Here is a 16,007-nt window from a genome sequence, read left to right on the forward strand (position 1 = left end):
ACAGTTGCAGTCTCACTGGCCATTCTAAACATGCTTTGGGGCTGAACCGTGCTTAGGCACAGCATGGTTGGCCAGTGTGACTGCGTCCTAACCCTGACTGTTACCCACTTCCTTAAATCAAAGACTGTGTGGATAATGTCGACAGGGCTAATTACGTGACCAAATAAGACCTTTTGAAAGGAAACTGGCAGGTGCCTTTGACTCCTTGAGCTCAGGAAATAACTGCATTTGTCACCCCAGACGCTTTTCTCCACTGTACAGTTATGCCGTTCGGTGTGTACAACTTTTCAGCTTTGGTCAATATGGTTTTAAGTGGGCTGTCCGGTTGCAAAGCCTATCTTGATGACATTGATGTGTATTCAGGTTCATGGAAAGCTCATGTTGAGCAGCGTGGAGCAATGCTTGCGCGGCTGTGCGATGCCAATCTCATGCTTAATTTGGTGAGTGCGATTTCATAAAGCTACTGTTTCATATCTTGGGAAGACTGTGGGTCGGGGGCATGTAAGGCCAGTAGAAACAAAGGTTGAGGGGATCCTGTCATGCCCTGCTCCTGTGTCTTGGCATCAGTTGCACCGTTTTCTGGGGAAGGCAGGGTATTATCGAAGCCTTTGCAAGAATTTCTCTGCCATCGCCGCCCCGCTGACCGAACTCCTCAGCCCGAAACGGCGGTTCCACTGGTCTGATGGTTGTCAGCGTGCGTTTGACTGCATTAAGGCACTGTTATGTAATGCTCCAGTTTTGGCCGCACCCTCTTTTGAACGCCCTTTTAAACTTGCTGTTGACGCAAGTGATGCAGGGGCGGGTGCTGTCCTCGTTTATGAGGATGAGGACCCGGTCTCCTACTTTTCAAAGAAATTTAATTGTCACCAAAGTGTTTACTCTACGATAAAGAAGGAGGTCCTGGCGTTAGTCTTGGCTCTTAGCCAGGTTTTTATAAACCAAATGCAAAATAAGAATCAAAGAATTACGCGTTGGTCCCTCTTGTTGCAGTCATTTAATCTTGACATGGAGCACATCAGAGGCATAACTAATGTGATGGCAGACGCGTTTTTCCGATTATGTTGAGTGTATGTTTGGTTGAGAATACACCAAACATTTCAGGGTGGGGGTGTTATGTGTGTGGTGGCAGCAGCTGGGGTTTCTCTCTCTCTGTTTCTCCCCTCCTTCCTCCCTCTACCTGTGTGGCTGCAGCACACCTGTGTGTTGTTTAGCACTCAGGTGGAGTGGGTAGTTTAAGTGGAGCAGGCAGAGGAACATACAGCAGAGAGAGCTGGAGGCTGGGCTGCACACTAACACACAGTTACCTGGAGACAGGTTTGAAGAGTTTTATTTTTTGTTTCTAATTTAATCATGTGTTTTTTTTGTCTCCCTTCCCTGGTAATGTTAGATTACTGGATTTTGTTATTTTAGTTTGGCTATAGTGCCCCGGTAGGCGTATTTTCGGGGCTTTATTTCTTTGAGTTAAGGTTATTTTTGGTTAGGCAGTTCAGTTAGGGGGTGGTGGCTGGTTCAGTGGCCCATTGTTTGGTTAGCCAGGTCCACCATCTCTCTTTTTTTCTATTTGGCCAGCGCCTACTACCTTTAAATTACTTCTCTTTGCTCAAACAAATAACTTTTCTATTTGGTTAAAAATACTACATATTCTTTAAAACGCACGAATCCTTTGTTTGTGTCCTTTATGTGTAGTTGGTCCTTTTGGATTTGAGCCTTAAACTTTACAGTGGAATTTCTTTATCCTCCAGAGGCCATAACAATAATAACAAGCTTCATTATAACCAGCTTTCATAAAACTAGTTAGCCACATTATAACTAGCTTTCAAGTAAGTAGTTAGCTTCATTTAAACTAGCTTTCAAGTAACTAGTAAGCTTTAATAAACCAAGCGTTCAAGAAACAAGCGAGCTTCATCTTAACTAAATTTCTAATAACTAGTCGGCTTTAAAATACTAGCTTTCAAGCAACTAGTAAGCTTCTCTATGAAAAGCTTTCAAGTAATTAGTAAGCTTTATTGTGGCTAGCTTGCAAGTTACTAGTTAGCTTACATAAACCTAGCATTCAAGTAACTAGTTTGATTCATTATAATTAGCTTTCTAGTAACTAGTTAGCTTCATCTAACCTAGCTTTTAAGTAACTAGATAGCTTTAATTGACCTAGTTTACTTGTAACTATTTAGCTTTCTTATAACAAGTTTTCTAGTGACATGGAAACTTTATTCTGACTAGATTTCTAGTAACTAGTTTGCTTCATATTTTTTTTAGCTTTCAAGAATCTAGAATGCATTATTTTAACTAGTTTTCTAGTAACTAGTTAGCTTTATTATTACTAGCTTTTAAGTAACTATTTACCTTAACTAACTTATCTTGCAAGTAACTAGTAGGCTTCATTATTGCAAGCCTTAAAATAACAAATTACCTTCATTTTAACCAGCTTTATGTAACTAGTTGCCTTTATAAAAACTAGCTTACTTGAAACTAGTAAGCTTTTTTGTAACAACCTTTCTAGTAACTAGTTAGCTTTATCGTGACAAGCTTTCAAGTTACTAGTAAGCTTCATTATTACTTGCTTTCAAGTAACTATTTAGCTTTATTGTGGCTAGCTTTCAAGTTACTAGTCAGCTTTAATAAACCAAGCATTCAAGTAACTAGTTTGCTTTATTATAACTAGCTTTCACATAGCTAGTTAACTTCATTCAACCTAACTTTTAAGTAACTAGATAGCTTCAATTTACCTTGCTTACATGTAACTCGTTTTTTTTTATTATTACAAGTTTTCTAGTGACTATTAAGCTTTATTCTAAGTAATTTCTAGTAACTAGTTAGCTTCATTATAGCTAGCATTCAAGCAACGAGTGAGCTTCACTTTAGCCAGCTATATGTAACTTGTTTGCTTTATTATAGCAAGCTAACTTGTAACTAGTAAGCTTTTTTGTAACTAGCTTTCTATTGACTAGTAAGCATTATAATGACAAGCTTTCAAGTTACTAGTTAGCTTCATTATAAACAACTTCTCCGGTAACTAGTAAGATTTTTTGGCTTTTCTGGCTTTCAAGTAACAAGTTCACTTAAATAAACCTAGCTCACTTGTTAGCTTTTTTAATAACTAGCTTTCTAGTAACGAGTAAGCTGTACTATGACTTGCTTTCTAGTTACTTGTAAGCTTTATCATGACTTACTTTCTAGTAATTAGTTAGTTTCATTATAACTCATTTTCTACCAACTAGTTAGCTTTTTTATAACTGGCTTTCAAGTAACTAATAAGCTTTATTATTCCTAGCTTTCCAGTAAATAGTTTTCTTCATAACTAGCTTTTAAGTAACTAGTTACCTTTATTAAACCTAGCTTTCAAGTAACTAATTAGCTTTATTATGGCTAGCTTTCAAGTAACTAGTAAGCTTTATGAGGTTAAAGCAGCTTCTTTTCTTCTTTAAGATTAGTTTTAACAGAATGCTGTGACTGGAGTTTATGCCTTCTATGTCAGTTCTTCCCACGGACTGAGAAATTAGATCCTTCATCATCATTCAAACTGAGAAACAATCCTGAAAAACTGCACTCATGTTACAAAGAGGCCATAGATAATGTTCAGGAGCTTAAGGTATTAGGGGTCTACCTGAGTTTAGTTGACATTGCTGTTGCTAGTCAGGATTTAGTTTAGCTGATAACCCCAAATCCTATGGTGTTGCACTAAAGCTGCTGAAATACTTTTGATAAACCAAAAAGTGAGAGAGCAAGTAAAAGAAAGAGTCTGTGAGCCCAGCAAAACCAGGGCGGATGGGTGACAAGTCCACCAAAGGGACCTTTGAAGTCAAAAGTCCCTAAACCTCCCTATTACATGCACAATTCTAAAAGCCAGGCAGTTAAAGACCCTCCTGTTCAGGTGGGTGTTTAGTCCTAAGCTGTTTGTGGCCCCTGTCATGTCCTGATGGTTTTACTTGATTTACCTGGCAAGTGGGCTTTGAGTGGTAGAAAAGCGCTTATACTGGTCCATTTTTACCATTAGGTGTGTGAGCTGTTAATAATCATCACTTACATACAGAACAGCAGCAGGCTGATCCGCCTGGGTGTGTGTTAGCTGTTTGCCGTAAGCAGGCTAGCTAGTTTCCGTTATGTTGCCCTCCTTCTTTGGGCCTCCACAGGAACTAGTAAGTGACTTCAGGACTCACAGGAAGCTGAAGGTTAATGGCGCCCATGTGACAGGATGTTAGAGTCTGAGTGACAGCTCTGAGAGTTTGAGTCCTTCACTCTGATCTCTGATCTCATCCATGGTTTTCAATCTTTCGGACAGACTCAGAGTCCTCCTCCAGTCTCCTTCCTGACCCTGGATGAGTTCTGACACCTGTCTCTCAGTGGCAGTGATGACCGTGTCCACACAGACGGTCCTGTGAGGGCAGGATCAGCCGTCTGCTGGCAGCTGCTCTCTGCAGTCTAATTCTGTGTGACCACTAAGCCAATTAGAGCCGAGCAGAGTGTGATAAACCCCCTTCCACACCACTGACCCACAGCTTGTTAACCTGCTGATGGAGCTGCTGATCCAGCTCCCATCAGGAGTTCATGAGAGAAGAAGACGTCACGCACAGAGTCAGTGATGGTTACAGATATTCAGAGGGTGAACTGAACTTCATGTTCCTGTTTGGATGCTGAGTCTCAGATGCTCCTGTGGTTGATATGTTTTCCTGAAGCTCTTTGGAGGTTTTCTGACACAGTTTTACAAATACTCAACTGACCTTTCTGTGAATGTGAACAGGAAGCTCCCACATCTCATTGTCCATTTAGTTCTAATATGTCATGGCACTAAGCTGTAGATGAGACAGAGCAACACGACACAGGGTCAGCATCAATCCATGGCTTCAGATGAGAGTGATAACAACATGAGACAGAGATAAATAGGATCAGAGAAGCCCCAGGGCCTGACACCCTGAGAGAGAGAGAGAGAGAGAGAGAGAGAGAGAGAGAGAGAGAGAGCTATCCCCCCCCCCCCTCCCAGCCGTGGTGAAGGCGCGCAGTAATCCTCCGTGGAGTGGAGAGAGAAAGAGATCCCTGAGCAGTGCGGATACCAGATCTTTCTTCCCCCCACGGAGCAGGCTGGGAGTGTAAGTGGGCTCTCTCTCTGGATGTCACGCGAGCTCTCTGGTAATCTGGGGGACAGGAGGCTTGTTTGGGGGGTTCTCTGCGCTCCGGAGGCGCGCCATGAGGAGGAGGAGGGCCGTGGCGCGCGCTGAGGGACACTCTGAGGGCTCGCGCTGTGCCGGAGCATGACGCGAGGATGTGAGCGGAACTTGTAGGAGAATGGCAGCTCACCTGACCCGGATCAGTGAGGGATGGCAGCACGTCACCACCAGCACCACCACCATCATCATCACCACACCAGCGCGGACCTGCGCCGGCTCTTCCATCGCCTCACCATCGCGTCTTCTCTGAGCGTGCTCTGCTTCTCCCTGCTCTACCTGCTCACCGGCTGCTGCGAGTCCGACTTTACAGACAGCTCCGACGCAAAGCAGCCCACGCGTGAGCTCCTCGTGTCCGGGTCAGGATGGCCCTACGACAGAAACGGAACCAAAGAGGTGACCACAGGTCCCGGAGAGGGCGCGTTCAGCGGGCCGCAGGGAGGGCTGGAGGGGAACAGCTCGGGGAGGGAGTGGACAGCCACGCGGAGGCTGCCGCAGGCTCTCATCATAGGGGTTAAAAAAGGAGGCACGAGGGCTTTGCTGGAGTTCCTGAGACTCCACCCGGACATCCGGGCTCTGGGGTCCGAACCCCACTTCTTTGACCGGCATTACGCACGAGGGCTGGACTGGTACAGGTACGCACACTTTACGCAGGAACCAGGACCAGGTGTCCCCCCCATTCTGTTTCCCCGGCTCTGATTCAAACCTGGTCCTCTGATCTAAAGAGATAATTTCATTTAAAGCTGGAAGTTTATCTCCTCAGAGAGCTCAGGGGAAAATCTGAAAACAAAGACAAAACTCTCAGGATCCTGGTCTATGTGTGTTTGTGCAGTAGAGTGTGTGTGTGAAGAGTGTGTGTGTTTTAATCCAAGTCAGAGACAGATATGAAGAAATGAATCTGTGTGTACTGTTTGCATACCCCAACATATCCACACACACACATCCCTCTGAGCTTTAGGTGACAGTCAGAAAGACTTTGCCATCTGGCTATGCCAATCTGTGTGTGTGTGTGTGTGTGTGTGTGTGTGTGTGTGTGTGTGTGTGTGTGTGTGTGTGTGTGTGTGTGTGTGTGTGTGTGTGTGTGGCTACAGTAGGCAGACAGAGGCCTTGCAGGATGAGTTCTCACAGAGCTGCACAGTAATCATCTCTGGAGCAGGAGCCAGATGTTACTGTTGTCATGTGGCTTTGTCCACAGCCTGCTGGTGAAACTTGGAAGAGTACACACACACACATATACACGCACACACACACACACACACACACACACACACACACACACACACACACACACACACACACACACACACACACACACACACACACACACACACACACACACACAGACTGCAGACTGCTCCTGGATGGTGTGGGTCTTCATGGGAACAGGTTTTCAGAGGGTGTGAGGTTTTTCATGTCGTGCAGAGATCACCTGCAGAGCCACTCACGGCTCCAAATATCAGATTAGAAATGAGTCCAAACATGGAGTGTGTGTCGTGCTGTTAGCCAGCTTACAGCTTATTATGAGGGCTGAACTGTTCTGTTGGCTCTGAGGATCTGAGGCTCTGAGGCTTGTCCTCACAGAGACACAGAGATGAAGAACCACTTCTTTTCCAGCGTCGGTGTGATCTCAAACTCTGAGCTGTGTCAGAGCTGCAGGTCCAAACTGGGCCTGAGAGTGTGTGTGTGTGTGTGTGTGTGTGTGTGTGTGTGTGTGTGTGTGTGTGTGTGTGTGTGTGTGTGTGTGTGTGTGTGTGTGTGTGACACAGATTGTCCCCTCACTGGGACCAGATGGGGCTCGCTCCTCGTGCAGACACTTGACATGGCTGTCAGCTCTGTCAGCTGACCTCTGACCCTGGGTCAGTTTAGGCTGCTGGTTAATGATGTGTTCACACACTTCATAACAAACAGCACACACACACTTAGTGCACACTCTGACAGAGGGTTTGTGTCTTTGCCTTCAAACAGTGATAATCTAGTTCACTCTGTAGACTGTGTGTGGAGGTGAGGTTCTGCTGCAGACTGTGAGTCTGTCTCTAACACCTGAACAACACCTGCTTCAGTCCACACAGAGAGAGAATCTCTGATTTTATCCCTTGAACACACACACTATACAGGGTCAGCATCACTCCATCTCCTCCTCCTCCTCCTCCTCCTCCTCCTCCTCCTCCTCCTCCTTCTCCTCCTCCTCCTCCTCCTCTCAGAGTGAAACATTTAGCTGTATGATGTGATGGAGATCAGACAGAGGCTTCTAATGGTGTTTGGAGATTTGATGTGAAGAGCTGCTGTGATGGGATGGACTGATGGACTGGAAGTTTCCTTTTTGTGTGTGTGTGTGTGTGTGTGTGTGTGTGTGTGTGTGTGTGTGTGTGTGTGTGTGTGTGTGTGTGTGTGTGTGTGTGTGTGTGTGTGTGTGTGTGTGTGTGTGTGTGAAGGATCGATAGCTCTCTCTCCTGGCTCTGACCTTGGGTTGACTCCAGCATTAGAGCAGTTAGCGTTGGTCAGCTCGGCTTCTATTACAATTAGCAGGAAGCTTCATCCAGGTTTATCCTGGCTCAGCGCTCAGGATCAGGTTACACACCTCCCCACCCCACTCTCTGGAGGAATCCATTAAATCTGGAAACATCTCTGAGCTGCTGAACGTTTCCTGCTGAACGATGACGTGATGAAGGAGGAGGAGGAGGAGGAGGGGAGGGGGAGATAAAGGGTGAGGAGATGAGGAGGAGGTTAAAAGGTGAGTCAGTGTTAGCACAACCTCATGCATCCCTGCTGACCTCTGCCTCAACCCCAGGGACTGTCACCAGACCTGTGTGTGTGTGTGTGTGTGTGTGTGTGTGTGTGTGTGTGTGTGTGTGTGTGTGTGTGTGTGTGTGTGTGTGTGTGTGTGTGTAACTGACTCTGACTTCCTGGCACAGCTTTAACCTGATCGGCTGCAGACTCTGTGTTTCCAAGAAGTCTGGATTTATAAAATTCACAGATTCAGTCCAGAACACAGAGACCTGAGGGACAGTTACCCAGAATGCATCAGGTTAAGATTAATAAACAGTGAACACTAGTTTATGCAGACTGGAGTGATGAGCAGCAGAGCTTTGTTTTTTCTCCATTCAGTCATTTTTGTACTTAAAGGTAGGGTCTGCAGGAGTTTGGTAACTTATTGGTAAACTCAACATTTAAACTGGGCTCCACCTCCTTGGATCAGTGCCAGCAGCAGCACACACCCACAGCCTTTGACTTTGACTACATGAACATACTCACTAGCCCAGCAACCACCTGTAGCATCCCATTTCTACGTTTTGATTCACTTTGGTTATGTTTTTCTTCCTTTGTGCCACCATTGTAGCTGCTCTGATTAGCTTCTTCTTCTAGATTTCAGTTGTGAAGTGTGGTGCCCCCTACAGACATGGAGAACCTCTATTTTCCAGCCTCAGTCTGAAGTGTCTTTCTTTTTCAGATGTTTGGTGCTTTGTGTTATGTGCTTTGCATCATTTATGCATTTTGAGTCTTTCTGCAGCTTGGTTTCTCTGTTCAATGAAAACTTTCTGCATCTCCGCTCAGCTGCCATTCTCCTCCAGGCTGTGAAGGTATTTCTTTAAACAGGCATAGATAAAGAACTACACAGCCAGACTTAATGAACATATTCCTGAACCAGGAGCAGGTCTTAAACCAAACCCTTCTCTGACAGCAGACTGCAGGGAGCTTTAAAGACCTGGATCAGGTGCAGCTGGTCGTTGGCTGATCATTGGACACACCTACAGAGAAAACGGAGAACACACTGGACATCCAGCTTTAAATAAAGGAACAGCCTCCTCTATGGGATCTTCAAGATTGTTTTTAACTCCATGTTGATTCCTCTGTGTGTGCTCTTTACCCCATCCTACACAGAGCAGAGTGATCCAGCTGACTGATATCAGATAGAACAGGTTTTCTGTATTTTCAAGTTTCTTCTCCAGTTGTATAGAAACATGAATGAATCACACTGTTCTTTCTGTGTTGGCTCTTTAAAGCCTCAGTCAGGGGGAATAATCTGGGACCTGGTACCTCAGAGGGACATCTGAGGTGTTCCCATTCAGCTGCTCTGATGGCATTGCTTCATTTGCAAGTCAAAGCAGGCTGCTCCTCGTTAAGGGTCCGTTTTAAATTCATACCCATACATGGGCGTCTCTGTGACACAGCACATGGTGCTACTTGTGTTTTTGTGTCAGTACAATGGGACATAATTGCCATGTAAATCAGAGAAGAATGATCGCCAGATCATTTGACGTGCAGTTGGATTCAAGGGGCGGAGTCAGCTGAGAACACCAGAGGATCTGGTTTGTTAATCTGCAGAGAGGGATTATAATCTGTGGATCAATTTCTGAATGCTCTGGACCTTTGATCTGATCTGAAGGGGGGCGGGGGGTTAATCCAAACCTGAGGAAAGACATTCAGACAGGGAGACACAGAAAGCCTTTACCTGAGACCCCAAAGAAACAAAACCTGGACCCAGGGACTAAATACAGTCCGTTTACTGCAGGTCCTCAGAGACCAGAATAAATGACAGCTCAGTGTGTGTGTGTGTGTGTGAATCTGGGGTTCAGGTGTGCCAACCCCCCCGGTACTGTACAGGAGGTGATCACCATAAGGCCCAGACGGGTGGGGCGATCTGGCCCTCATTAAGACAATCCCTTGGGGGCCTGGGGGGCCGGGGCCCCTCTATGATGGATGTATCCTGGAAGTGGACCGAGCAGAGCCACAATGCACCCTCCTCTTTATGGTCCCCCAATAACACACAGAATAACACACACACACACACACACACACACACACACACACACACACACACACACACACACACACACACACACACACACACACTGAGCGCTCAGGTGTGTTAATGAGGCTTAGTCTTTCCTTCTGGATCAAACTTCAAACATTTCACATCTTTGATCCGAAAATCCTCCATCAACTACAACTGTTTCACATTTCTGGACACACACACACACACACACACACACACACACACACACACACACACACACACACACACACACACACACACACACACACACACACACACACACACACACTCACACATACACATGACACAGCATGCTGCTGATGGCTCTAGAGGCTCCTGGCTCCTTCAGTCTCCACCTGCTCCTCCTCCCAGCTGAGGCTCTGACTGTAGTACCATCCTCCCTCTCTCTAGCTCTCTCTTTCCCTTTCCCTCTCTCCCCCAGGAGCCCCCGGTCCTGTCCAGACTCAGTGGTTCTGAGGGAAGCGTGCGGGTTCTGGGGAGGTGGAGGACAAAAGGAGGTACTTTAAGCAAACAGAGATAACTATAATCTTCTGAAAATCCCCATGCGTCTGTTAGGAGGTTTGATCTGACCCACAGCTCCAAATGAGGCTGTTACAGAAACAGGATGAACACAGTCTTTAAAAGGAGGAGGAGAGGAGAGGAGAGGAGAGGAGAAGGTGGGGAGAGAGTGTTTAGGTGTGTGGGTTTCAAGCAGAGACTTATTCATGACCAACCCTCTCTGTGATGGGCTCTTAGGGGTCTTAATGATCTCTGATAACAGACAAATGCACAGGCGTTTGAAACCACTTCCATCACTCCTTTATCCATCACCATCCCGATCATTCAAAACACACACACACACACACACACACACACACACACACACACACACACACACACACACACACACACACAAAGAAAAAAAACGCAGAAAACCCAATGTGTCTGCAAAGATGCATGTAGTGCACCGTTTCTGTCATTAATTTATAAAAAGGGTGTGTAATTTTTGTGTGTGTGTGTGTGTGTGTGTGTTGTAGCATAATAACTGGAGTGTCTGGAGACCTGATCCAAACGTCGGCCTAATGAGAGAACAATCAGTGTTTGTTTGTGTTTTTGCAGGGTGTGCGTATGTGTATGTGATCCATGTAAACAATACTGTACGTGTGCATGTGTTATTGTGTGTGTGAATGTGGGTGTTTGTCAGACAGCATGGCTCCACTTGCTCTTGGAGTTAAAAGGGAAGTCTCCAGGCTGAGTGGAGTGCACTGCATCACACTTATCAGATCAAATAAATCACTATCTGTGAGTGTGTGTATGTGTGTGTGTGTGTGTGAGAGAGAGAGAGTGTGTGTTTGTGTGTTTGTGTGTGTGTGTGTATTGACAGAGGGTTGTTCAGCAAGAAAGTAAAGCTGAGCTGATAGCAGAGGACACTCCAAGCATACTGTCCTCTCTCTTTAAGCACTGTTTATAACCTCAGTTTATCTTCAGAGCTCAGTTTGTAAGTCTCTCTTTAAAAACTCAGTTTGTAAGTCTCTCTTTAGGAGCTCAGTTTGTTAGTCTGTCTTTAAAAACTCAGTTTGTTAGACTTTCTTTAGGAGCTCAGTTTGTTAGACTCTCTTTAAAAACTCAGTTTGTTAGTCTGTCTTTGAGAGCTCAGTTTGTTAGACTCTCTTTAGGAGCTCAGTTTGTTAGTCTGCCTTTGAGAGCTCAGTTTGTTAGACTCTCTTTAGGAGCTCAGTTTGTAAGTCTCTCTTTAGGAGCTCATTTTGTTAGACTCTCTTTAGGAGCTCAGTTTGTTAGACTCTCTTTAGGAGCTCAGTTTGTTAGTCTGTCTTTGAGAGCTCAGTTTGTTAGACTCTCTTTAGGAGCTCAGTTTGTTAGTCTATCTTTGAGAGCTCAGTTTGTTAGACTCTCTTTAAAAACTCAGTTTGTTAGTCTGTCTTTGAGAGCTCAGTTTGTTAGACTCTCTTTAAGAGCTCAGTTTGTTAGTCTGTCTTTGAGAGCTCAGTTTGTTAGTCTGTCTTTAAAAACTCAGTTTGTTAGACTTTCTTTAGGAGCTCAGTTTGTTAGACTCTCTTTAGGCGCTAATTTTGTTTGTCTGTCTTTGAGAGCTCAGTTTGTCAGTCTGCATTTAGGAGCTCAGTTTGTTAGTCTGTCTATAGGAGCTCAGTTTTGTAGTCTCTTTTTAGAACTCAGTTTCCTAGTCTTTCATTAGGAGCTCAGTTTCTTAATGGTTTTTTCAGAACTTGGATTGTTACTGTTTCTTTAAGCACTCAGTTTGTAACTGTTTCTTTAAGAGCTCTGTTTGTGTGTCTTCAAGGGCTTTGTCTGTTAGCGTGTCTATAAGAGCTCATTTTGTGTCTTTATAACAGCTGAGTTTGTTGGTGTCTATTTGAGAACTCAGACTGTTACTGTTTCTTTGAGAGCTCATTGTGTTAATGTCACTTTAAGAGCTCTGTTAGTGTGTCTTTATGAGCTCATTTTGCTAGCATTTCTGTAAGAGCTCAGTTTGTCTCTATAACAGCTGAGAATGTTAGTGTCTATTTGAGAGCTCAGACTGTTTCTGTTTCTTTCAGAGCTCAGTTTGTTATTGCTGCTTTAACAGCTCAGTCAGTATGGTCTTATTCCCTCGAGAGGTCTGATTTATGTCAAACAGCAGACAGAGGAACTGGTCCTGCCAATACATGTGTGTCAGGCTCAGAAATGCTTCACCTGAATGTTTAACATGAACATCATGAGTTTAATTTTGTGGTCTGATGCAGCGAGGAGCAGCTCAGAGTGATGAAAGAGCTGAAAGAAGAACACATCACCAACCTAAACACAATATGATAACACACCAGGCTGCTGATTAAGGAGTGTGTGTGTGGTGTGAGCTGAGGTGGTCAGGTGTGTTGGCAGATGTCCCTGATTCCTCTGGTCTTCTGGGACTCATTTATCTCTAAATGAGTTCAATCTGTCAGCTGTCTGTGAGCAGGCAGGTGAGCAGAAACACTCTGCCTGTGTGTGTGTGTGTGTGTGTGTGTGTGTGTGTGTGTGTGTGTGTGTGTGTGTGTGTGTGTGTGTGTGTGTGTGTGTGTGTGTGTGTGTGTGTGTGTGTGTGCGCGACCAGATCACCTGATATCCACTTTAACCCACTGACCTGTTTGGACTCACCTTTGCTAACCTGCAGCTGAGTATCTGTTCAAGAGGAGCTGTGTGCCTTTAAGTCAAGTCTGTGTGATTCTGGGGTTTCCTGCTCTGTGTGTGTCCTGAAGCTGAGAGTTTGTGTGTGTGTGTCTTGTTTTTCCAGGAGCATGATGCCCAAAGCTCTGGATGGTCAGATCGTGATGGAGAAGACTCCTCGTTACTTTGTCACCATTGAAACTCCGGCTCGAGTCCACGCCATGTCTCGGGACGTGAAGCTGATCGTGGTGGTCCGTGATCCTGTGACCAGAGCAATATCTGACTACACCCAGATCATCTCCAAGACCCCGGACATCCCCCCTTTTGAGAGCCTGGCCTTCAAGAACAGAACGACAGGTACAGGTACTTCCAGGAGGATTTAAAGAGTGTCAGCATCAGATTTTACTGAACCAGGAGCTTTTCTGTCTGCCTGTTCCTTTTGTTCTTCTTGAATCTTTTTCTCTCTGTGCATGAGTAGACATGTCTTTGATTTGCAGAGAAACAAACGTCTGCATGCTATACAGAGGGAGTTTGAAAAGTTGTGCAAAAAATTAAAACTAAATTCACATCCCTCTGTCTCTGCAGGTCAGATCGACGCTCAGTGGAGCCCCTTGTGGATTGGTCTGTACGCCCAGCACCTGGAACGCTGGCTGGCCTGGTTCCCCAGGTCTCAGATCCACCTGGTCAGCGGGGAGCAGCTTATCTCAGACCCAGCCGGAGAGCTGGGCAAAGTTCAGGACTTTCTGGGTCTGCAGAGGATCATCACAGACAAACACTTTTACTTCAACAAGACCAAGGGGTTCCCCTGCCTGAAGAAGCCGGAGGGCAGCAGCAAACCGCACTGTCTGGGTAAGACCAAGGGCCGCACGCATGCCTCTATTAAGCCCCTGGTGCTGCAGAGACTCAGAGACTTCTACAGACCCCACAACCAGCGCTTCTACCAGATGGCGGGCCAGGACTTCGGCTGGCAGTGACAGGAGCAGAAGCTTCACCCAGACCAAGACTCAGAGAACAGAGCCGGCTGTCTGACCAGCAGGGGGTGTCTCACAGACTGCAAAATGATGTCAGCTCATAACCTGAATCATCTGATCACCTTTGACCTGTTTTTAAATCAGCTGTGTCTCTTCATCTCTCACTGAGCTTAAACCAGACACTTCCTCTAAGACACAACAGGTTCCCCTCTGGAACCCATCAGACTGGGACCATGTGACACGGATGGATGTGAGGATGGATATGAGGGGGAAGTAAGACTGGATGGATGTGAGGATGGATATGAGGGGGAAATAAGACTGGATGGATGTGAGGATGAATGAATGTGAGGATGGATGGATGTGAAGGTGGATGTGAGAATAAATGTGAGGATGGATCGATGTGATGATTGATGTAAGGATGGATGTGACTGAGCAGCTGTTGTGTCTCTGATGCTGAACCCTGATCAGATGAGTCTGTCTCTCCTGAGTTTCTCTTTCTTTACCTGTTCATTTTTTATTTGTCTGATTAACTCTTCAGGGTGCTCTGTGCACACACACACACACACACACACACACACACACACACACACACACACACACACACACACACACACACACACACACACACACACACACACACACACACACACAGAGAGTGGTTCTGTGTGTGTGTGTCTCAGATGAAAGCATGTTAATGATTAATGAGAGGGTGTGTGTGAGCATCCTCTGGCTGAGAGGTTTTGTATTTCTGAATAATGGATGTGGATAAATGGAGCTGCTGTGGATCGCTCACACCTTACAGTGACAGACTCAGGTTAGCTTCCGGCTGCAGCGCCATCACCTGCTGCACCTGCTCCACCTGAAGGGAATTAAAGGGACCAGGGGGAAACGAGGCCTCTCCTCTGATGGGGTCTCCAGGCTCCATGCTTCAGCTGCATGTATTTGCACTAGTTTGAAACCTTCAAATAAACTATTTTTAAGCAAAGAGGATGTGTGTGCAGGTTTGTGTTCCTGATTGCTTAAGCACAATTTTGAAAACGGGGCTCAGAATTTCAAAACACCTTACACAATTAGCACAACCACGCACACATTAGGCAGAACACCTCAGATCCTGTGCAAAATGACACACGCTTGTAAAAACTATTTACACATTCATATAAAACACATTATGTTTCCATATTAAACACACTCATTCCATAAGGCTTTATTCTGTTTGAACCGGTTACAAACTGCTGTGTTTAACTTAAATCACTTTTAGCACTTCTACCTCTCAGTGATTGGATTGCTGTTAGTGAAGTACACATAGCAAATATACAAGATGATGAATTCCTCAAACACAACACAAGATCAGGGCTGCAGACTATTGAAAATATGTTTTAATTCTCTTCATAAAACCTAAATCAGTCAACAAAGACAATCACAACTAAACCTTTTCCCCTCCTGCTACAAGTCTTCTTCAGCTCTTCTTCCTGCTGGTCCTCCACAAATTCCCCCTCGTCCTCACTCTTCTTCCTCTGACTTCTTCCATTTTGGTTGAAAGCAGGTGAACTCACCTGCTGCATTTTTATAGTGCTCAAACCTAATTGGTGTGTCTACAATCAAGCAGTCATGTGTCTACACATCTGATCAGGGGCGTAGCTACAATTAGGTAAATACAGGCAGTTGCCTGGGGCCCCAAGATTCCCAGGGGCCCCCCAAAGCATCTCTTAAAATCTGATTTATGAAGTTCTCTTCAACTGAAAGCATTTCTTTTTTCTAAATCTTACTTCACATGCTTCAAAACACATCAAAAGACTTAATCTTTAATGATGGTTTTGGGTCCTCCCCCTCCCTTCTTATTCAACGGGCTATTCCATGTTACAACACATCTGAAAATTTGACTCAGGAAGAAAGTGGTAAAAAACACTTTTTTCCCATTTTTTTTTATTTTCAACCAAATGG

At 45.1% G+C, this 16,007-nt stretch overlaps 1 protein-coding gene across 1 annotated transcript; it reads left to right on the forward strand.

Annotated features, from left to right (window-relative positions):
• Positions 1-5,016: 5,016 nt before the first annotated feature.
• Positions 5,017-14,945, forward strand: hs3st3l (heparan sulfate (glucosamine) 3-O-sulfotransferase 3-like). Its single transcript, XM_074663247.1, has 3 exons — positions 5,017-5,794; positions 13,223-13,452; positions 13,681-14,945. The coding sequence occupies exons 1-3, from the start codon at positions 5,313-5,315 to the stop codon at positions 14,067-14,069; spliced, it is 1,101 nt and encodes a 366-aa protein (XP_074519348.1). The 5' UTR covers positions 5,017-5,312; the 3' UTR covers positions 14,070-14,945.
• Positions 14,946-16,007: the final 1,062 nt, after the last annotated feature.

This window comes from Halichoeres trimaculatus, unplaced genomic scaffold (assembly GCF_033239565.1).
Source record: "Halichoeres trimaculatus isolate MK-OKI-2021-1 unplaced genomic scaffold, fHalTri1.1 fHalTri1_scaffold_23, whole genome shotgun sequence".
NCBI classification, from domain to species: Eukaryota; Metazoa; Chordata; class Actinopteri; order Labriformes; family Labridae; genus Halichoeres; species Halichoeres trimaculatus.